We start from the raw sequence: 24,759 nt of genomic DNA on the forward strand, positions 1-24,759 counted from the left end.
GCCCCCCCTCAGCCTCAATTTACTTTTATATCATTTTATTTCTTTTTGTCTCTAACAGTGTCACCACTTTAAGAACCAAATTAAACATAACCGTGAGAGAACTTCGCACTATTTCTGTTGTGAATTCCTTCTTCAATACTCTTTCAAGAAGTACTTAAGTGAAGCTGTGTGGCACAGTGGTTAACACGGGCTTGGATACAGACTGATTTAGACTCAAATTCCAGTTCCACCTTTAACATAACTTCAGGCTGCGTGGGGCGACCTAAGTTCCACATTCTTCCTCCATTAAATAAGGAGAGTAATACCTACTCTAAGGGTAGCACACTTAATGTATCTGAAGCATACTGTGCAGAGCCAGTACGTGGTAATTACTCAGTAAATGGTAGTTATTATTTATACATGTATACCCCCTGAAAATCTGGAAAATAAAAACAAATATCCTTAATTCTATCACCCTAGTAACACAAACATGTATCTCTTTGTAATTTATGTCTACATAAAAACTTATTTTTATATTATTACAAGTGTAATACACAATTCCGTCCTTTCTTACATTATAATCACTTTTCCATGTTACCATGTAGGATTCACAATTACCTTTTTAATTTGTTGAATGTGAGTCCATTAAGTAAACTACCGTAATTTAACCTCTAAACTCCTGCCAACTATTTGAGGTTTTTTGATATTACAAACAACGCTCCAATAACATTTGCATGAATATAGTTTTTCATTCTGAGGAATTCTTTCCTTAGGATGAATTACTAGCCAAGTTGATCATTAGAGAAACCATAGACTCTTTTGTGACTTAGATTAGTTTTACCAAACAACTTCCCACAAGTTGACACATTTATAGTGTTTCTACCAATGTGCATAAACATTATCAAGTCCTCTCTAACCTTCAGTATTAATACTAATACCTTTCATTTATAGAGTATTGACCATGTGCCAAGCACTGGTCTGAGTGCTTTACATGTATTTTCATCCTCACAATAAACCTCTGAATAATTCTGAAGTAGTTACCCTCTTTTTGCAGATGAGGAAGCAAAGGTTCACAAAGTTGAAAAGCCATATCCAATGTCACATAGCAACTAAGTGGGAGAACTTGGACTCAAACTCAGGTCCTGTTTAATGCCACAGTACTTTTAACCAATTGGCTATATTTCTGCTTTACTCTTTTTTCTCTCAGGTAATAATAAGGGAGAAAAGATATTTGCACTAATGTTTTCATATGCAATTCTTGGTTACTAACAAAGTTAATCATTTTTACATGTTTGTTAAACTGCACATTCTTGTTGTGTTATGTATTTATATTACTTAGCAACTTCTATAAAGTAGTGGGGGCAATTTCGTTCCCTATGTATTTTTTACTAATCAGCACAACCTTCACCAGAGAGGTCCAGGCACTGAGCTGTCAGTTTATAAGAGAAGGTGATCCTTCTCTTCCTCCTCCTTCCTGCCCAATATGGGCTGAATACAAACATGTTCTAGAAAGTTATGTCCATATCTTTTTAACACTATAATTATAGTACTCACTCTATGATACGGCCCCTGGCTGATTTGGAATACTCCATGTTAGGAGTCGGAGTGAAGACTCAATGTACCCTGAGGTGTGACAAACTAAAATAATTTCTTAACCAATTTATCAAAGTCTTTGAGAATTAATATCTCATTTATCGCATTTCCCTCCCATTTCCATCTATAGATTTCTCTTCTGCTAATTAAGATAAAGACTGAAATGTGCATTTTTTAATGAATTTGCAATAAAAAAACCTTGAGCATCATTCAAAGTTTATCTCCCATAATGTACAGAAACATCATGAAAACTTCACCTATGCTTTACTAAGCAAAATCAGATTTACCTAATAAACATATACTTTAATAACCCCATTTTAAAATATGCTCCATTACCTGCATTATGTCTTGCAGTACAACCAAATGCCAAGGTTGCATCTTCTTTGACTCTAGGTTCAAAATCTTCCAAGCATCTCACCGGTGTATCAGTGCTCCACAATCAACTGTTGCCTGAGCTAGTTGAGGAGAACGTTTAGCAATTTGCTCATAACACAAAAGCAGCAGCTTCCTTGTAGAAACGCAACAAGGATAAAATAGATAAAACACAAAGTGAATTGAGCACTTATATAATGAAAAGTATTTAGACTAAAACCAATGTAAAAATGAAAATAAAATGAAGCTCAACAGCTTTTAAATACTAAAGAAAAACATCCTGCAACATCATTTTTATTTTTTTGATGTTCCCCATTGCTTTCGTTCAGTAACTAAACAAAAACAAGGCAAGTCATATTACATTTCAAATGTTTTCTTCTAAAACATGCATTTATAAAATAAAATATTTCCTGCAAATTGTATATCCCACAAATTCATTATTTAATTATTTAATGAGATTTTGATGTATCTGCTTTACACTGAAGGTATTTGTTTGACCCATACAAACTCTTGGGTTGTTAGCATGTGCAACTAAACTGTCAACTGACAAATTCATTTCCTTTACTTGCCCTCAGTCTCTAAGCCTGGTAGGCCTTTCATGACCTTAACTAATCTTTCTGGTGTCCTAAGCTATTCTGAAATAACAACCAGGTTTCAAGATGCACTTATCAATCATTGACTAAACATAAAGACAAAATATTCATGATACATTTTAAAACTTTTCCTGGTAAATAAACTAGCCAAACAATGGGACATGTTACATATTCCTTTTTAGAAATGTTTTTAAAGGTAAATATAAATGACTTAACATTATGTGAATGTTTCATATTTAAAATATTATATATATATATATATATATATATATATATATATATATATATAAGTTTTATCAGATTAAGAAATAAAATAAAACTGAAACATGATTTCCTTTATATAGCTAAGAAAATTAAATGTTTAGGAAGTATTTAGCTATAACACTCACTGTGGTTTTATGGTTCACATAATGACACAGGAATGGTCTCCTAACTCTTCCTTTTATTACAGAACCCAGTTAATCCTCTACTTTAGATTGTGTCTATTTCTTTACAGAGACTACTAAAAAATGACTGAGTGCCATAGCACCTGTTTTTAATGCATTCTATTAATTTAGGCTAAAATATTAAAATACAAAAAAAATTATGAGAGAGAAAATACACCAAGCATATTTTTAACATTGATCTCAAAACCTGGTATCCTATATAATCCTATACAATAAAAGGCTAATATGCAAATTGAACGAACAGTCACTATGATGCGCACTGACCACCAGGGGGCAGACGCTCAATGCAGGAGCTGCCCCCTGGTGGTCAGCACACTCCCACCACTCAGCCAGAAGCCAGGCTCACAGATGGCGAGTGCAGCTGCAGTGGCGGGAGCCTTTCCTGCCTCCGCGGTGGTCAGACATCCCCCGAGGGCTCCCGGACTGCAAGAGGGTGCAGGCTGGGCTGAGGCACCCCCTGAGTGCACATATTTTGTGCACCGGGCCTCTAGTATATTAATGATATAAGAAATATGCTATTTAGTAATAATGTTTTGATTTTATATATTTCTTTAGTTTCTTAAATGTAACATATGTAGATATCAAAATATTTGTTGTAAAGTCTAATTTTATGTCAGTAACCAAATATCTACTAATTTATTGTAAAAATTAGAAGAGTTTTAAAGTAGCTTCCCACAGATTCTTTTTTAAAAAAAATGTTTTTATTGATTTTAGAGAGAGAAACATTGGTTGCCTCCCACATAGGCCCTAACCAGGGATCAAACCCACAACCTGGGTATGTGCCCTGACTGGGAATCAAACCTGAGACCTTTCAGTGCATGGGATGATGCTCAACCAACTGAGCCATACTGGCTAGTGCTCCACAGATTATTTTCTCATAATTGTAAGAAAATAATGATGGTACATTTCTTATCATTACCTTAAGCTAATTTGACTTTTTATATTGTAGAATTTTTAAATTCACAGAAAATTTCTTGGGTATTAATAGCCACTACTAACTACAGAGCCTATAATCATACTTTCTGATCTCATTCCCCCTTTCTCCTAATTTCTGCTTCCCTAAAGTCCTCATTCCTCTCTTCTCTCCCATTTCTCACCGAAGAAATTTCCTTAAAGAAAAGAAAAAAAAAAAAGCAAAAGCAAAACCAGAGGACTTTGTACCTGATAAAGAGAGTTTAAATCTCCTGTGAGAAATGAATTAAAGGACTGGTAGGTGAAGGAGACAGAAACTTGTGAATAATGCTTCACATTGTCATCACTTTTCTGCCCTAATACATTTTTTGTCTCTTTTCAACTAATGGATATCATTCACACTTAGAAAACTTCTAGAAAGAACCTTCTAGAGAGGATTAAAAATGGCAGCAAAGTAAGTGAATGCTACATGGACATGCTCCCAGGAACAAACTGGAATTACAACTAAAATACAGAAAAGCTTCCTGAATAATCAATGGAAAAATTGCAGGAGAGAACCCTGATACATGAGGACCAAACGTGGAGACCACATAGAGACTGGTAGGAGGGGCGGAAGCACGAAAGGGCTGGCTGGGCACCCACAGACAGCAACTGAAGTCCCAGAGAGATATCTCAGCTGTGGGGGAGGGAGTGCCACTGAGAACTCTGGGATCTAATCACCAAGCTGGGCCTCCCAGCAGAGAGCACCAAACTGAGGAGGGTACACACATAACATCTAGCTGTGAAAAGCAGTGGGGTGCTGTCTGAAAGTTCAGGCTCCCTCTTAAAGGGCCAACACACAAAATTCCCTGTGGAGCCACCACCTTGTGCGGCAGCAAAGGGAGGGTGAAGTGGACTGGAGCTATGAGAGCAGAAGCTAGGACTGGGGACTTAGGGGATAGAGCTCAGAAGGCAGGTACCCTAAGTTTCCTGGGCTGAGTTATTCCCTCACTCAGTGGAGGACATCTTTCCCACATAGACATTTGTTTTGCCTGGGGGGAAGACAGTTGACACACCCTATTGGGAAATACCTTGCCCTGAGGCCACTTAAGAGATTAAAAATAACAATTAGCTCCGGGCAGAAGCAACTGCCCCACCATTGCCTGGGGGGCAATTCAAGTCGGAATCCTATCAGTCTGTAGGCAGAGGCAGTCTCTGGAGGCTTTGAGTCTTTGCCTGATCTAATTAGTCAGAAACAGCCTTTAACACTGTCCTGCACTAGAGATTGAGAAGTGTAGAGTATCTAACAAATACACAGTCACAAACCCAAACAGACAGCCAAAATGAGGAGACAAAGAAACACCCCCCAAATGAAAGAACTGGAGAATTCTCCAGAAGAAGAGATAAATGAAGTGGAGATAAGAAATTTATCTGAAACAGAGCTCAGAGTAATGATGGTAAAGATGCTCAACAACATGAAAAAATATATAGTAACTATGAAAAAAGAACAGTCTGAGATAAAGAATGACATAACACAAATAAAGAACACATTGGAAGGAATATACAGCAGATTAGGAGAAGCTGAGGATCAAATCAGTGAATTAGAAGACAGAGTTGAAAATATCACTCAATCAGAGAACAACAACAACAAAAAAAAACAATTAAAAAACAGGGAACGAGCTTAAGGAAGCTGTGGGACAACGTGAAACATAACAATATTAGAATAGCAGGTGTGCCAGAAGAGGCAGGAAGAGAGGAAGGAATAGAGAACATGTTTGAAGAAATAATGGCAGAAAACTTCCCTAACCTGGTAAAGGAAAAAGTCACACAAGTTCAGGAGGCACAGAGAACCCCAAGCAAGAAGAACCCAAACAGGCCCACGCCCAGACACATCATAATTAAAATGCCAAATATTAAAGACAAAGAGAGAACTTTAAAGGCAGCAAGAGAAAAGAAAACTGTTACCTACAAAGGAGTTCCTATAAGGCTGACACCTGATTTCTCATCAGGAACTCTACAGGCCAAAAGGGAATGGCATGAAGTACTCAAGTTAATAGAAAGCAAAGATCTGAGACCAAGATTACTATATCCAGCAAGTCTATCATTCATGATAGACAGTCAAATAAAGAGCTTCCCAGACAAAAAAAGGCTAAACAAACCACCAAGCCAGCATTACAAGAAATGCTAAAGAGACTGCTGTAATAATAATAAGAAACAGAGAGAGAAACCTAGCCATACAGAATTAAAATGGCAATAAATAAGTACCTATCAATAATAACCTTAAATGTAAATGGATTAAATATTCTAATCAAAAGACGTAGGGTAGCTGAATGGATATGAAAATATGACCCAACTATATGCTGTCCACAAGAGACCCACCTCAAAACAAAAGACACACACAGGATGAAAGTGAAGGGATGGAAAAAAAATTTCCATGCAAATGCAAAAGAAAAAAAAGCTGGAGTAGCAATACTCATATCTGACAAAATAGACTTTAAAATGAAGGCCATCACAAGAGACAACAAAGGTCATTACATAATATTGAAAGGATCTATCCAACGAGAGAATATAACTCTGGTAAACATATATGCACCCAATATAGGAGCACCTAAATATATATTTTTTTAAACTTCTAGATGACTTTAACAGAGAGACCAACAACAATAGTCATAGTAGGGGACTTTAACATAGTAGGGGACTTTCACTAGGTAGATCTTCCAGACAAAAACTTAACAAGGAAACAGAGACTCTAAAGGACACACTGGATCAGATGGATTTAATTGACATTTATAGAACACTAGATGACCGGTGCATGAAATTCGTGCATGGGGGGCGGGGAGGTCCCTCAGCCCAGCCTGCACCCTCTCCAATCCAGGACCCCTCAGGGGATGTCTGACTGCCAGTTTAGGCTCACAGGAATCGGATCTAAACCAGATGTCTGACTGCCAGTTTAGGCCCACAGGAATCGGATCTAAACCAGCAGTCAGACATCCCTCTCACAACCTGAGACCACTGGCTCCTAACCGCTCACCTGCCTACCTGCCTGATCGCCCCTAACCACCTCTGCCTGCCGGCCTGATGCCCCTAACTGCTCCCCTGCTGGCCTGATCACCCCTAACCGCCTCTGTCTGCCATCCTGATCACCCCCTAACTGCTCCTTTGCCAGCCTGATTGCCCCCTAACTGCTCCCCTGCTGGCTTGATCGCCCCTAACTGCACTCCCCTGCTGGCCTGATTGCCCATAACCCCTCTGCCTTGGCCCCCGCCACCATGGTTTTGTCCAGAAAGATGTCCAGTCTAATTAGCATATTACCCTTTTATTAGTATAGATATCATCTCAATGCAGCAGAAAATACATTCTTCTCAAGTGCACATGTATCATTCACAAAGATAGACCACATGTTAGGACACAAAACAAGTCTCTACAAGTTCAAGAAGATTTAAATCACATCAAGCATCTTCTCAGATCACAGTGGAATAAAATTACAAATAAAATACAGTAAAAACAGCCCCAAAATTTAAAAACACATGGAGGCTAAATAGCATGTTATTAAACAATGAATGAGTTACCAATGAGATTAACAAAGAAATAAAAAATTTCCTAGAAACAAATGAAAATGAACACACAGGAACCCAAAATCTCTGGGACACAGCAAAAGCAGTCCTGAGAGGGAAATTCAGAGCACTACAGGCATACCTCAAAAAAAAAAAAAAAAAAGAAAGAAAAATCAGCAATAAACTAACCCTACAATTTAAAGAACTAGAAAGAGAAACAGGAAAGGCCCAGAGTAAGTAGAAGGAAGGAAATAATAAAGATTAGAGCAGTAATAAATAACAAAGAGACTAAAAAAATCAATGAAACCAAGAGCTGGTTTTTTGAAAGTATAAACAAAATTGATAAACCGTTAGCCAGACTCATCAAGAAACAAAGAGAGAGGACACAAATGAATTAAATCAGAAACAAAAGTGGAGAAATAACTACTGACACCACAGAAATACAATGGATTGTAAGAAAATACTATGAACAACTATATGCCAGCAAGCTGGACAATGTGGATGAAATAGACAAATTCCTAGAAAAATATAATCTCACAAAACTGAATCAGGACAAATCAGAAAACCTGAATAGGCCAATAACAACTGATGAAATAAAAGCAGAAATCAAAAAGCTCCCACCAAACAAAAGCCCAGGTCCAGATGGCTTCATAGGAGAGTTTTACCAAACATTCAAAGAAGAACTAACACCCATACTCCTCAAATTATTTCAGAAAATCCAAGAGGAAGGAACACTTCCAAATTATTTTTGTGAGGCCAGCATTATCCTAATTCCAAAACCAGATAAAGACACTACAAAAAAAGACAACTATAGGCCAATATCCCTGATGAACATAGATGCTAAAATCCTCAACAAAATATTATCAAATCACATCCAGAAATATATTAAAAAGATCATACACCACGATCAAGTGAGATTTGTTCCAGGGATGCAAGGCTGGTACAATATTCACAAATCAATAAACATGATACATCACATAGACAAAGTGAAAGACAAAAATCATATGATCATATCAATAGATACAGAGAAAATATTAGACAAAATCCAACACCCATCCTACCTAATAAAAGATAATATGCAAATTGACCGCACCTTCGCTGCGCCCAAGCCACGCCCACCAGCCAATCAGGGCGAGAATGCAAATTAACCTAACCAAGATGGCAGTTAATTTGCATACATAGGTGCCCTGAGCGGACCCCCTGCAACGGATCGCAGGGAGCTGGGTGACCCTCCGGCACCAGGCCGAAAGCCTCCAGCGGAGGCTTTTGGTCTGGTGCCGGAGCAGACCCCCTGCAATCAATCGCAGGGAGCTGGGGGTTGCTTCAGCCTGGTGCACCAGCGGATCCCCTGTGATAGATCGCAGGGAGCTTGGTGTCCGCTCCTGTCCAAGAGGCTTTCGGTCTGGGCAGGCCTGGGCAGGGGCTGAGCCGGTGATCAGAGGGAGCTGGAGGGGCCTGCCCAGGCCTAAATCTTCGGCCAGAGGCTTTAGGCCTGGGCAGGGCCCAGCCCTCGATAGGTGTGAACTATGGAGGAAACACCTTTTCTGACTGCACATTGGCTAAGCTTCCTGTATGCCACTGGTAATATTCTTAGTAACTTGGGTAATAAGAATCCAAAAAGGTGATCTAGGGTTTTTCCACCACACTTCTGGAGAAAAAAATGAAGGTCTGCTTCTGGAGGGCTAAGAAATGTCATATCCTGCCCTAGCCGGTTTGACTCAGTGGATAATGCCTCAGCCTGCAGACAGCAGGGTCTGGGTTCGATTCTGATCAAGGGCATGTACATAGGTTGCAGGCTCCTCCCTGGCCGGGGCCCAGATCAGGGCTCATGCAGGAGGCAACCAATCAAAGTGTTCCTCTCACTGATGTTTCTCTCTATCTTTCCCTTTCTCTTCCACATTCTCTAAAAGTCAATGGAAACATATCCTCAGGTGAGGATAAAAAATAAATAAAGAAATGTCATATCCTATGAAAGACACATCTTGAAAATGCCTAAAGAAAGTTGTCATTTTTTCTTGGTGAAGGGACTGGAGTCTGTGTTGATGAAAACACCTTGGTGGCTGCAGTGACTGGCAGTGGCTGCAGCAGCAGGGTGATGGGGCTGGTGTCTTCCTCTGATCAGCCTGGTTGCCTCCCACAAAGGGAGGCCAGACTGCAGCTTAGGCCTGCTCTCCGTGGGGTGCGGGCCTAAGCCATCAGTAGGACATCCCCTGAGGGCTCCCAGTATGTGAGAGGGGGCAGGTTGGGCTGAGGGACCCCCGACCCCCCAGTGCACAAATTTCGTGCACTGGGCCCCTAGTTTTTGATAAAAACTCTCAGCAAAGTGGGAATAGAGGGAGCATATCTCAACATGATAAAGGCCATATATGACAAACATACAACCCAACATCATACTCAATGAGCAAACACTAAAAACATTTCCCCTAAGAACAGAAACAAGACAGGGATGCCCACTTTCATGACTCCTGTTCAACATAGTACCAGAAATGCTAGTGATCAGACAAGAAGAAGAAATAAAAGGCATCCAAATTGGAAAAAAAAGAAGTGAAACTGTCATTATTTGCAGCTGACATGATATTGTACATAGAAAACCCTGAAGACTCCATCAAAAAACTACTAGACTTAATAAATGAATTCAGCAATGTAGCAGGATACAAAATTAACACCCAGAAATCTATTGCTTTTTTATATACCAATAATGAACTCACAGAAAGAGAAACAACAAAAACAATCCCATTTACCATTACACCAAAGAAATTAAGATACCTAAGAATAAACTTAAGTAAGGAGGTAAAAAACTTGTACTTGGAAAATTACAGGACATTGAAAAAAGAGATAGAGGAAGACATAAAAAAAATGGAGGAAATATCATGTTCATGGATTAGTAGAATCAACATCATTAAAATGTCCATACTACCCAAAGCAATCTACAGATTTAATGCAATCGCCATTAAAATACCAATAGCATATTTCACAGACCTAGAACAAACTCCCCAAAAATTCATCTGGAATAAAAAAAGACCCCGAATAGCCACAGCAATCCTGAGAAAGAAGAACAAAGTTTGATGGATCACAATACCAGATACCAATATATTACAAAGCCGCTGTTCTCAAAACTGCCTAGTACTGGCACAAGAACAGACATATAGATCAATGGAATAGAAGAGAGAACCCAGAAATCGACCCAAGCCATTATGCTCAATTAACATTTGACAAAGGAGGCAAGAGCATACAATGGCGTCAAGACAGTCTCTTCAATAAATGGTGTTGGGAAGCCGAAACCGGTTTGGCTCAGTGAACAGAGCGTCAGCTTGTGGACTGGAGGGTCCCAGGTTCATTTCCAGTCAAGGGCACATGCCTTGGTTGCAGGCACATCCCCAGTGGGGGGTGTGCAGGAGGCAGCTGATTGATGTTTCTCTCTCATCGATGTTTCTGACTCTCTGTCTCTCTCCCTTCCTCTCTGTAAGAAATCAATAAAAAATATATATTAAAAAAATGGTGTTGGGAAAATTGGACAGATACATGCAAAAAATGAAACTAGACCACCAATTTACACCATACACAAAAATAAACTCAAATTTGATAAAGGACTTAAACATAAGATGGGAAACCATAAAAATCGTAGAAGAATCCATAAGCAGCAAAATATCAGACATATGTTGTAGCAATATCTTTACAGATATGGCTCCTAGGAAGGACAATGGAAACTAAGGAAAATATAAATAAATGGGACTAGATCAAAATAAAAAAGCTTCTGCACGGCAAAAGAAACCATCAACAAAACAACAAGAAAGCCCACTGAATGGGAGAACATATTTGCCAATGTTATCTGCGATAAGGGCTTAATCTCCAAAATTTACAGGGAACTCATACAACTTAACAAAAGGAAGATAAACAACCCAATCAAAAAATGGGCAAAGGTCCTAAATAGACACTTTTCGAAAGAGGACATACAGATGGTCAAGAGACATGAAAACATGCTCAAAGTCACCAATCATCTGAGAGATTCAAATCAAAATGACAATGAGGTACCCTCTCACACCTGTCAGAATGGCTATCATCAACAAATCAACAAACGACAAGTTCTGGAGAGGATTCGGAGAAAAAGGAACTCTTGCACTGCTGGTGGGAATGCAGACTGGTGCAGCCACTATGAAAACAGTATGGAGTTTCCTCAAAAACTTTAAAATGGAACTGCCACTTACCCAGTAATAACACTTCTGGGAATATATCCCAAGAAAACAGAAACACCAATCAGAAAGGATATATGCACCCCTATGTTCATAGCAGCAAAATTTACAATAGCTAAGATCTGGAAACAGCCTAAGTGCCCATCAGCAGATGAGTGGATTAGAAAACTATGGTACATCTACACAATGGAATACTACGCTGCTGTAAAAAAATAAGGAATTCTTACCATTTGGAACTGCATGGATGGAACTGGAGAGCATTATGTTAATCGATATAAACCAGTCAGTGAAAGATAAATACCACATGATCTACTCATTTGTGGAATATAAAGAACATTATTAAACTGATGAACAAAAATAGATACAGAGGCAAAGAAGCATGGAACAAACTGTCAAACTACAGCGGGAAGGCAGGGGAGGGTTAGGGGAGGGTAAGAAATCAACAGAAGGACTTATATACATGCATATAAGCATAACCAATGGACAAAAGACACTGGGGCGGGGGACGGTGATGGCATGTGCAGGGGGGGAGGGGAGGAGGGGAGGCCAGGGGGAGGTCAATGAGGATAAGAGGAGACATATGTACTACTATTTGTAATACTTTAAACAATAAAATAAATTTTTTTAAAATTTAAAAATTGAATTCCCATTTGAACCAGTATTCCCACTTCTAGGAATATATCCCAAGAAATCAGAAACACCAATCAGAAAGGATATATGTACCTCTATGTCCATAACAGCACAATTTATAATAGCTAAGATTTGGAAACAGCCTAAGTGCCCATCAGCAGATGAGTGGATTAGAAAACTATGGTACATCTACACAATGAAATAATACACTGCTGTAAAAAAGAAGGAATTCTTACCATTTGCAACAGCATGGATGGAACTGGAGAGGATTATGCTAAGTGAAATAAGCCAGTTGGAGAAAGATAAGTACTACATGATCTCACTCATTATGGAATATAATGAACAACATAAACTGATGAACAAAAATAGAGCCAGAGGGAAAAAGTAGTTTAGAATATAATAGAAGTAATCCTGTTATTTGCAATTTTTTAATATTTCCTACCACTTTTGTAATATTATACTACTAAAGGCCTGGTGCACAATATTCGTGCACTGGGGGAGGGGGGTGTCCCTCAGCCCAGCCTCTCCAATCTGGGACCCCTCGGGGGATGTTCAACTGCCGGTATAGGCCCTGTGGGATTGGCCCTAAACCGGCAGTCGGACATCCCTCTCACAATCCGGGACTCCTCACCTGCCTGCCTGCCTAGTCACCCCTAACTGCCCTCCCCTGCCGACCTGGTTGCCCCTAACTGCCCTCCCCTGCTGGCCTGGTCACCCCCAACTGCCCTCCCCTGCAGGCCTGGTCCCCCCCCAACTGCCCTCCCCTGCAGGCCTGGTCCCCCCAACTGCCCTCCCCTGCAGGCCTGGTTGCCCCCAACTTCCCTCCCTCCCCTGCAGGCCTGGTTGCCCCCAACTTCCCTCCCTCCCCTGCAGGCCTGGTCACCCCCAACTGCCCTCCCTCCCCTGCAGGCCTGGTCACCCATAACTGCCCTACCCTGCAGGCCTGGTCACCCCCAAATGCCCTCCCCTGCCAGCCCGGTCACCCCTAACTGCCCTCCCCTGCCGACCTGGTTGCCCCTAACTGCCCTCCCCTGCTGGCCTGGTCACCCCCAACTGCCCTCCCCTGCAGGCCTGGTCCCCCCAACTGCCCTCCTCTGCCAGTCCAGTCACCCCTAACTGCCCTCCCCTGCCGACCTGGTCCCCCCAACTGCCCTCCCTCCCCTGCAGGCCTGGTCACTCCCAACTGCCCTCCCCTGCTGGCCTGGTCACCCTCAACTACCCTCCCCTGCTGGCCTGATCGCCCACAACTGCACTCTCCTGCTGGCCATCTTGTGGAGGCCATCTTATGCTAGGGTGTGATGGTCAAATTGCATATTACCTCTTTATTATATCGGATACTAGTGGCCCGGGGCACGAAATTTGTCCCTGGGGGGGGGGGGGGGTTCCCTCAGCCCAGCCTGCACCCTCTCCAATCGGGGACCCCTTGGGGGATGTCCGACTTCCGGTTTAGGCCCGATCCCTGTGGGACATCCCTCTCGCAATCTGGGACCACTGGCTCCTAACTGCTCACCTGCCTGCCTGCCTGATCGCTCCTAACTGCCTCTGCCTGCCTGCCTGATCACCCCTAACTGCCCTCCCCTACCGGCCTGATCTTGCCCCCAACTGCCTTAAAACCCCTCCTCAGCTCCCACCTTAGGTTCTGCCTTCGCAGTTGACCCAGATTAGGTTCTGATTGGTCAGTTTCTATGCCACTCAGTGTCAAAAGCTCCACCTCCTAGACAGCCATTGGCTTCTCGCAGTTCACCCAGATTTGGTTCTGATTGGTCGGTTTCTATGCCAGTCAGCATCTCTGGGCCTATCTCTGGGACTGATCAGAGAGGCAGGGCTGATCAGCAGCCCGCGCGGAGGCCCGGAGAGAAAGAGAGGCATGCTGCTGGCCAGGCCCGGAGAGAAAGAGAGAAGCAAGGGCTGATTAACAGCTGCCACAGAGGCTATGGATCAGACCCTGCTTCTCTCTCCAGGCCTCTCTCTGGGCCTGATACGCAGCCCCCTCTGCAGTCAGTGCTGGGTTGCCACCCAGCACTGACTGCAGGACTGACTTCCAGTGTTCGGTTGAGCCTTTGGTTGTTACAGTCACTGTCTTTTTATATATATAGATTAGTACAGTTTTGTAATATTATATTTAAAATCTTTTTTTCTTAAAAAAAAAAAAGAACCTTCTATGTGGGATACCAACAAAGAACCTTCTATGTGGGATACCAAAAAAGAACCTTCTATGTGGGATATCAAAAGAATGATTAAGAGTCCAAGAAAAAGAAACTCCAACAGTATTTGATAATAGAAGTGACTATTGTGACTCCTTGAAGAGATAAAATAGTCATTAGTAAATGACTCTCTGATTTATAAAAATAAGACAATTTTTTCAACAATTAAGATTTGTGTTTAGTTTTAAAAACTCTGGTAAAATACACATAACAAAATTTACCATTTTAACCATTTTAAAGTATACAATTCAGTGGCATTTAGTGCATTCACAATGTGGTGCAACCATCTTTCTAGTTCCAGAATATTTTTATCACCCCAAGAAGAACCACATATGTGTTAAGCAGTCCTCATTCCTCTCTCCTGGAGTCCTTGACAACCACTAGTCTGCTTCTGTCTCTATGGGTTTGCATAATCTGGATAGTTCATATAAATGAAATAATATAATATGTAGCCTTTAAGTCTGGCTTCTTTCTCTCAGCATAACATTTTTAAGGTTCATCCATGTTGTAATATATATCAGTACTTGATCCTTTTTATGACTGATGATATTCCACTGTATGGATATATAACATTTTGTTTATCCACTCATTCTTTTGGCTATTGTGAATAATGCTGCTATGAACATTTTGTACAAGTTTTCTTTGAACACTCATTTTCAATTCTTTTGGAAATATAACTCTTGAGTAGAATTGCTGGGTTACATAGTAATTATTTTTAATTTACTGAGGAATTGACAAGCTGTTCTAAGCAGCCACACCGTTTTACATACCTACCAACAATGTATGAGGGGTCCAATTTCTCCACATCTTCACTAACACTTGTTATTTTCCTTTTTTATTATGGCCATCCTAATAGGTAATGTGCTAGCTCACTGTGGTTTTGATTTGCATTTCCTAAGGACTAGTGCTGTTGAGCATCTTTTCATGTTTGTTGACCATGTATCTGTTTTCTTTGGATAAAGGTCTATTCAAGTCCTTTGCCAATTTTTAATTGGATTGTCATTTGATGACACAAATAGGAATGTAATCTTAAAAATATGTCAAGAAAGATAAATTCCTAGGTTATGGTAAACTAGCAGAATGGAATGAACAGTGTATGACCCTACCTATAGGAAGGTCTTTCCTTTACTATTATGTGGTGCTGTACAGAAATATAGTAGTAGGGCACTCCTAAATGCCCTTAGAAGGCCTGACATGCTTGCATACTTGGTAAAAATGCTTTACCAAACCTTCCATTAAACACATCCTCCTTCCTTGTGAATGCTTCTCTCCCTCTTGCTTTACTATATATATATATATATATATATATATATATATATATATATATATATATATATATATTTTTAATCCTCACCCAAGGATATTTTTCCATTAATTTTTAGAGAGAGTGGAAGAGAAAGGGAAAGACAGAGAGAAATATCGATGTGAGAGAAACACATCAATTGGTTGCCTCCTGCACGAGCCCCAACCAGGGCCCAAGCAGGGAGGAGCTGGCAACCGATCACCTGAGACCCATCAGTTGGCAGGCCGACACTCTATCCACTGAGCCAGACTGGCTAGAGCTCTCTCCCTCTTGCTTTAAAGCAATTTCTTACACTTGCCATTAACCAAATTTTACCTGTATATAAAAATTTCTGTAAACAACTTTTTGTTTAGCTTTATATACCTAAGACTGATCCTATAATTTTAATACTCCCATACACAGAAATATTGCTGTATGTATAATCCCATTACATTTTAAAATCTGTTTTCTCTTTATAATAACAATAATGGGAAAAAAAGCTGCATATAGCCTCTAAGTAGAATGCCCTAAAGATATTATTATGTTCAGTTCAAAGAATTGAATGTGTATTAACATCTTAATTCTAATGCCTATAAGCTTGCAAATGTACCCAAACTATCAATTCTTTTAGGTCAAAAACATAACTTTTTAAAAATCCTTACATTCTCTCCTGCCAATCCTATCTAATAAAAGTGTAATATGCAAATTAACCGTCACTCTGTCACAAGATGACAGCGCCCATAGCCACAAGATGGCGGCGCCCAGTCCTCTCATCCCCGCCAGAGTCCCGCAGTCCCGGGAGGGCAGCCGCTGAGAGCAGGCAGCGTGAGCGGCCTGGTGGAATGCTTGCTTCATCGCCGCGGCGATGAGGCAAGCATTCTGCGCCCGGCCGCGGATGGGCCATTGGCCAGGCCGGGGCGCGGAACACTTACATAAGAAGAGAAGGAACCAGCGAGCTGAGCAGAGTCGAGTGGCCCCCGACTCCCAGGCAAGGTCAAGTCCGGGTGGCCAGAGGGTGGAGGATAGTGTGACAGGAGGGGCTGGTGGCGAAGACACAGGGGTGAAAGCCGGCCGAGAAAGAGGAAGGAAGCCCTTTATCGGAGTTCCTGAGAACAGGGAGGGAAGGCATTTGCATTTCCCAGCCATGGATGGGCCTCTGGCCAGACTGGGGCGCGGATGGGCCTCTGGGCCGCGGAGAGCCTCTGGGCAGTGGGCGCGGAGTGGCCAGGCCCCGCAGAGAGCTACTGGCGCACGGATGCGTGCACGGGGCTACCAGTGAATAAATAAGGAAGAATGTCACCCTTGACAACGGCTTCTGCTAGGTCATCATTATAATTAGCCAGTCTCCAAAGAGCCAAAGTAGTAGTCTGTTGAATTGTTGGGAACATGTCCAGAAGAGGCCTCAGCAAAGACATTGCACCTGAGTGAAATTATGAAAAAAACAGAAATCAGCGAAACTTAAATTAAAAAGCAAAACTACAATTTAGCATAGTATGTGCAAATAAAAATTAAGGGGGAAAAAATCAGCAAAAACAAAAAATTAGCCACTAAAAATTAATGGGATATTTAGAAGCATAGAATTGACTAAGACACAGAATAATACAACCTGTAATTATCAAAGAAGCAGCATAGTGTGGAAATAAGAACGGCTTTGAGTTTAGAGAATTTAAATCCCTGATTTGCAAATACTAGCTTGTGACCTGACAGGCTGTCAGGACTAATGCAAAGAAAAGTTGTGAAGCACATTGTATAATGCCACCCTCAGCCTTTGCAAATTAGGTCTTTCAGAGTTGAGTTCAGATTATTTCATCTCAGTGAAGTTTTTCCTTTGTGTGTTTGGTTTTGGGTTTTTTTGTGTGTTTTTTCTCTAACTGTTGGGTCTTCCTCTGGTTCCAAATGAGCTTAGAGTTTATTACAGAAGTTTTATCAGGATCTATCTCAGGGCCAGGGAGCAGGAGGGCCATTTGGCTAGGACCTCACATTCATGAAGGGTTGCAAATCATATTTCTGACATTACCTCAAAAAAATAAATTCTTTGATATAAGAAAGTATATTGTATTATCAGGTCTCACAAAATCATTTTAGGATGGACTACAGTGTAGATTTATCATCCTCACAACAATAATAAAAACAGTTTATATTTGTGGAGCACTTGGTGCATTGTTTTAAAGATTTGTTTTCCATATTAATTTACTAACCTTTCATAACAAACCTATGATGTAGGCCTTATTATTATGTCTATTTTACAGATAAGGACATTGAGGCTGAGAAAGGTTAAAAAAATTGTCACACAACAAATAAATGGTAGAAAAAGGTTAGAAATTTTGACATTCTTTATTGATAATCAATAATAATGAAAGCATAATATTCTAACTAGACTGGACGTCCTTCCAGACAACCTTCTGGACAAAGCCGGGGCTGTGAGGGAGGCCCAGGTCCCAGGTGCCGGAGGGAAGCTGGTACCGGCAGCAGGGGGAAGGAAGGTCTACTTTTGCACAAATTTCATGCATTGGGCCTCTTGTTGCTAAATAAATAATATGTATTAAAATTGAGGAGGTAGGAAAAGGGAGACAAATAATAATTGCATTTTGGTCATTTTATTGGATATTCCCACTCTTTATATTAACTTTGCCTTACTAGAAAATATGTAAAATAGTCAATGACTATTTGTGCTTTATGATGGTGTTTTAGTCTAAGGTTACTAGAAAGGTAATGATGGAGTTCAAACTGGAATAAAGTGCCCTTGACTCCCTAAACTTTATGTAATTTACAGCAGGCTATTCAACCGATGTTATTACATCTTCTCTAAAAACATATTCTAGTGATCTATAAAAGCATATATTACCAATATTCTTTTATAATGATACATCCAGAAACATTTGAAATAGAATAAAATGAAAACATTTACAATAACATTTAGGATTAAAATAAGATAAATAGTATTACCAAATAATATGAACAGAGAATAATGATGCTTATCTCAGGTACATTTAATGATGTGACCTGTGGCTTTTCATAGTGTCGCACTTCATTTAGTGATCATTTTTATATCTAAGTTGCTTGGTTAGACCATCTAATACAAGGCCATAGTTTCAAGTTTAAACCACCACAGGCTGGTTAACTTTGCAGGCACACAGCACTCCTGCTCATGCCTAGGTCATAGCTCCTATTAAACAAATCAACATGCCTATGCTCATAAGTGTTGCTTATGTTATTATCTATACCTTTTCCATTGAGATATTTAGGAAATATCTCACACAAAAATAAGTCTAAAAGCACAGAATAGGGTACTAGAATTACCAAGCATTTCTAGAAAGTTGGGCTAAAACAATTTATCGATCTCTTCTTTGTAGTTTGCTTTATTACTTCATTTTTTAAAATTGTAATAAAATGCACATAACATAAAAATTACCACTTAAACCATTTTAGTGTACAATTCAGTGGTATGAAGTTTCATAATGAATATATTAATGAGGCAAAAAAATATAAACTATAAGTATGCCTAGAATAGTTTCCAATGATGTGTAATCATCACCGTCATCTAGAAACTGTTAAACTGTTTTTCACAGCAGCTGCACCATTTTACATTCCAACCAGCAAAGTGCAAGGGTTCAGATTTCTCCATATCCTCACCATCACTTATTTTCCATGTTGTTTTAAAATAATAGGCATCCTAATAGATATAAAGTGGTATGTCATTGTGGTTTTGATTTACATTTCCCTAGCACTAATGATGGTGAATGTCTTTTCATGTGCTTGTGTATTGGCCATTTGTACATCATCTTTGTTGACATGTCTATTCAAGTCCTGTGCCCATTTTTAAATTAGGTTGTTGTTGTTGAATATAACTTGAAAATTTTTATGATAAATATGCACCATTTAAAAAAGAAGAGCAAAGAAAAAGAAAAGCTAAATTTGTTTACATATATTTAAAGTTTCATAATAAATATATTAATGAGGCAAAATATAAACTATGAGTATGCTAAGAATAGTTTTAAAAGAATCACAATTTAAAAAATAAAAGAATCATGATTATGGTTCGTGTTATTTTTTTTTTCGTTTTTTTTATTTTTTTTAAATATATTTTATTGATTTCAGAGAAGAAGGGAGAGGAAGAGAGAGAGTTAGAAACATCGATCAGCTGCCTCCTGCACACCTGCAACTGGGGATGTACCCGCAACCAAGGTACCGAATCGAACCTGGGACCTTTCAGTCCGCAGGCCTCTATCCACTGAGCCAAACTGGTCAGGGCTCGTGTTATTTTTTTTCTGATGATTCTGGTATTTCCTTTATTTCCTTACTTGATAAATTTATGTGAAATGGCTTATTGTCTTTTGAAATATAATTGGAAAATCAATATATACTGGATTATTCCACCTAAATATTTCAAATTAAAATCTCAAGAACTTTAAACTTCTGTGGTAAGAATTTGATGGATTCATCTATTTAAGTCTATAATATTTAACTTAATTATGTGTTTATTATTACTTACAGTATTTAGCTAATATACCAAAAGCCTCCAATTTTGGAAAATTTCAGTTTGCAATTTTAGCAGTAAAATATTTTACCTCCAAAATGTATTTTACTTTTCCATATACTCAAAGGAATTTTCTACTTTCTCCTCCATTTTTCTATTGCATCTGGACTAAGAAAAATAATGTCAACAAAATGATACATAATTCCTTTCCTTCTATTCCTGTATTCATTATCCAAGGTAGAATCCTGCATGGAACTTCTGCTCTATCATACTTTCCCTATATTGCTTGGTCCAAACAGTAGCACAATGAGGATTTTGAGAAAAATTTAAATCTCTGAACCTATACAAGTAAAAGCTAAAATTTCCATTTAAAATATCTGTTTAGAGGGTGGGGGCAGGTAGACGAGGGTAAATGGGGAATAAATGGTGATGGAAGAAGATTAGACTTTGGATGGTAAACACACATTATACAGATGATGTATTATAGAATTGTACACTTGAAACCTATGTAATTTTATTAACCAATGTAACCCAAATAAATTCAATAATAAATAAATATCTTTGTTTGAATAAGATCATTCTTTAGGGAAAATACTGCCCCTAATTTCTAATCCTTAAATTTTCTCTTAGTGGTTTATCATCATTAAGTCCCCAGGGACATGATTTTTATCTCTTACACAGCATGGATGGAAACTTTGTTATTTAATTACAGGTTTGTCATAAAAATACAGATAATGATACAAGAGACATTGAGAAACAAAAGAGGTAAAGGGAGGAAAGGGAAGACAGGGGGAAAAAGTATATATAACATAAAAAGAAATTTTTTCTTATCTACCTGTCCATTAGGAATCCATAGTGATTGATCCTTGGTGAACAAATGCATGAAAATTTAGAATCCATAAATTACAGCAGTCTGAAATAGTTGCTATATCTGATACACAAGGTCTCTAAGGAGCAGCTAATGACCTCATTGGGGTCTCCCCTGAAGGAGCCAACATGATCTACCTAATATTAAAAATAATTCATATATTATACTCTAATATTTATAAAACAATGTAGTGTACTCTACACAAACTGATAAAATAGTGTGAAACTATTTTTGAACTTTAACTTATAAGATACATCTTTACAATCCTCCCCTACCCCCAATTTTATAGCTTTGAGCTCCTTTTGTAGTTTTCTTGTTCCAGTGCCATACTGGAGACATTGCTGCTAATACTTACATTGCAATCCAGTCATGCCCCAAACAGAAACAACCTTGCTAATCTTGCCCACAATCATTCATTCAAAAAACAGATCAGGGTTTACCAAGTGACATAGAATAGAACTACATACATGAGTTAAGGCAGCTCCTACTCTCAAGAAACTAATAATCAAGTGGAGATTATAAAATAGCCTCAAAATAATTACAGCTCTTTCCTTTAATTCCTTTCAATGCAACATAGGCCTAATTACTTGATTTTGCATGCCTACTGCATATATAAATTAGGAAGAAAATGTCAAACACTTCCAAAGACAACAAAAATTACCCATTCATTCTCATATTACATATATATATAATTTATATACATATTACCTCAATTTTCTGTTTATAAAGATATTTAACATATCAACTTTGTTTCCTTAAAAACAAATGTCTGGACCGGCCAGTGTGGTTCAGTGGTTGAGTGTAGACCTATGAACCAGGAGGTCACTGTTTGATTCCCAGTTAGGGCACATGCCGAGGTTGTGGGCTCGATCCCCAGTATGGGGTGTGCAGGAGGCAGCCAATCAATGAATATCTTTCATCACTGATGTTTCTATCTCTCTCCTTCTTACTTCCTCTCTCTGAAATCAATCTTTAAAAGACATATTAAAAAAATAAAGATTTGTTTGCCCTGGTTTCTTCTTATCTTCTTTGTTTTGTTTTGCAATTTTTTAATTGTATTTATTTTGTGGTAAAGTATACATAACAAAATTTATTATTTTAACCATTTTTAGATATACAATTCAGTGGCATTAAGTACAGTCAGAATGTTGTGTAACCATCACCCACTATCATTTCCAGAACTTTTTCATCATCACTAACAGATACTTTATACAAATTAAACACTAATTCCCCATTTCTCCCTACTCCCAGGCCCTGGTAACTTCTATTCTACTTTCTGTCTCTCTGAATTTGTTTACTATAGATACCTCATATAAATGAAATCATATAATATTTGTCCCTTTCTGTCTGGCTTATTTCAAACTTAGCATGTTTTCAAGGTTCATCTGTTGTAGCATGTATCAGAATTTCATTACCTTTGTAAGATGAATACCATTTGATTGTATACACAACATTCTGTTTGTCCATTCATCTGTTTCCACCTTTGGTTATTGTGAATAATGTTGCTATGAACATTGGTGTACACATATCCATTTAAGTCCCAGCTTTCTATTATTTTTACTGTGTACCTTGAAGTGGAATTTTTGGATGAAATGGTAATTCTGTTTAACTTTTGAGAAACCATCAAACTGTTTTCCACAATAGCTGCACCATTTTACGTTCCCACCATCAAAGCACAAGGGTTCCAATTCCTCCACATTCTTACTAACACTTACTTTTTTGTTGTTGTTTTTAATAATAGTCATCCCAATGTGTATGAAATGGTATCTCGCTGTGGTTTGATTTGCATTTCTCTAATGACTAGTGATGTTGAATATCTATTCATGTGCTTATTGGCCATTTTTATAACTTCTTTGGAGAAATATCTATTCAAATTTTTTGGCCATTTTTGAATCAAGTTGTTTGGAGTTTTTCATTGAATCTTAGGATATATATATATATATATATATATATATATATATATATATATATATTCTGGATATTAATCTCTTATCACATATATGCTTTGTAAATATATTCTCCCATTCTGTGAGCTGTCTTTTTACTCTCTTGGTATTGTCCTTTGATGCCCTTCTTTATATTTTTTGACTTAAATGTGAAGTTATTTCTACCATATATATTCTTTGCTTCCCAATTTTATTCAAAATTATCACAAACTTATAAAATATGTTAAAGATGTATTATTCCAAATTTTTACTTTTGTTATTATTAATAAAAATAATTATTTCTTTATTATTGCAAATGTTTTATTTTTATCTAAAACTACTTTTTATATGACCATTTACTATGAAATTGCACTATAGTTCATTCAAGTTTTGGAAGAAGTGATTTTTGCATATAATTAACCAATACACAACAAAGAATTCACCTTTGACTGTCAGTGTTACTACTTGACCCAGGCATAATTGTGAAGGACTGTTGAAGAAGCCATGAGAAAGTCAGACCAGCCTGAAATGTCAAGTGGGGGTGACTTGGCAAGAGATAAAGCTGGAGAGCTTGATTGAGGCCAGATCAAATTTGGCTACAGGTCAAATTAAGACTTTGTGATGTTATTCTAAGTGAAATGTGAAGCCATGGGGAGCTTTATTGTTTACACGACTTATTCTCAGGGAAATAAATGAAAATGAAGACTGAATAATTCCCAGGTCCGCCATGAATGGCCGGCCGAGCAGGCTATGTGCTGCACAAATCCAGGTGATGCCACTCACATAGATCATGATATAAATGGTACACCCAAAGTCATGCAAAGCACAGCAGTCATCCTTGACATGGCATGTTATGTGGTTCTCTAGTTTGTTTATATGAATAAATTGCTTATCTCCATAAGAAAACAATAAACATCTCTAGAGCAGAACTTGTTTTATACTTGTTTGCTGTTTCTCAAATTACCTAGCACAGTTCTGAATACACAGCTAGCTCTTACTGAAAAACGTGTGGCCTTGGCTCTAGAAACCACCACGCACTTTGACTTTACTACTGTAAGCACTACCAGTTCTATCACAGAGCAACTCCAACTACACTCACCAACTTTAGTAGATTTAAATTTTTTATTTTGATATTATGTTTACATGATTATACTTTTACTGAAGTAAGTGTCATGATGAAACTGATTAGTGTGAAGAAGATGGAGAAATTGGTGATACTTTAGGTTTCTGGCTTGGACAGAGTGCATAATTGTGGCAGACTGTTGAAGAAGCCATGAGAAAGTCAGACCAGCCTGAAATGTCAAGTGGGGGTGACTTGGCAAGAGATAAAGCCACTGGGCTCTGATGAAATCTCCTCTGCACCGCCCCTGATCCAGGTAGAGCCTCAGTCCAACAACTCTCCAAAGTACTCTCTTGGGTCTCAACCCCCTGTGGATTATATGCTCTTCCCTGGGTGCTTTACTGATGAATTTTACAACTTGTTCTCATTTTCCTTCACTGGTCATCTTTTATTTGAAAATATTTAAGCATTCCCTCCTTGCATTTTTTTTAGAGTAAGAATTTTCATGAACTGTTTTCATGATTTGGTTTCTCTTAGCCTCTCTGATTATACTAGTATAACTCTGGCCACTATTCCTGCATTTGATTTAAAAATATATAAATTTTGGTATCACATGTCTGTTTTGTTTTCTGTATATTACTTTCTCACTGTCATTACTATCAAATCAATTATGATTTTAGGTATTATATCCCTTA

General features: G+C 38.7%; 1 protein-coding gene across 1 annotated transcript in view; it reads right to left on the bottom strand.

The window, feature by feature from the left end:
• The window catches only part of SPAG6 (sperm associated antigen 6), a gene marked incomplete at both ends in the record, with an annotated part of 62,145 nt that overhangs the window by 25,736 nt on the left and 11,650 nt on the right, over positions 1–24,759 (bottom strand). Inside the window, 4 exon segments of the mRNA XM_079776212.1 lie at positions 1,909–2,001; positions 2,004–2,058; positions 2,060–2,133; positions 17,008–17,154. Coding sequence (XP_079632338.1) covers positions 1,909–2,001; positions 2,004–2,058; positions 2,060–2,133; positions 17,008–17,154 — 369 coding nt within the window.

The sequence above is a fragment of the Cnephaeus nilssonii genome (genome assembly GCF_951640355.1).
Source record: "Cnephaeus nilssonii genome assembly, chromosome: 1".
Lineage (NCBI taxonomy): Eukaryota > Metazoa > Chordata > Mammalia > Chiroptera > Vespertilionidae > Cnephaeus > Cnephaeus nilssonii.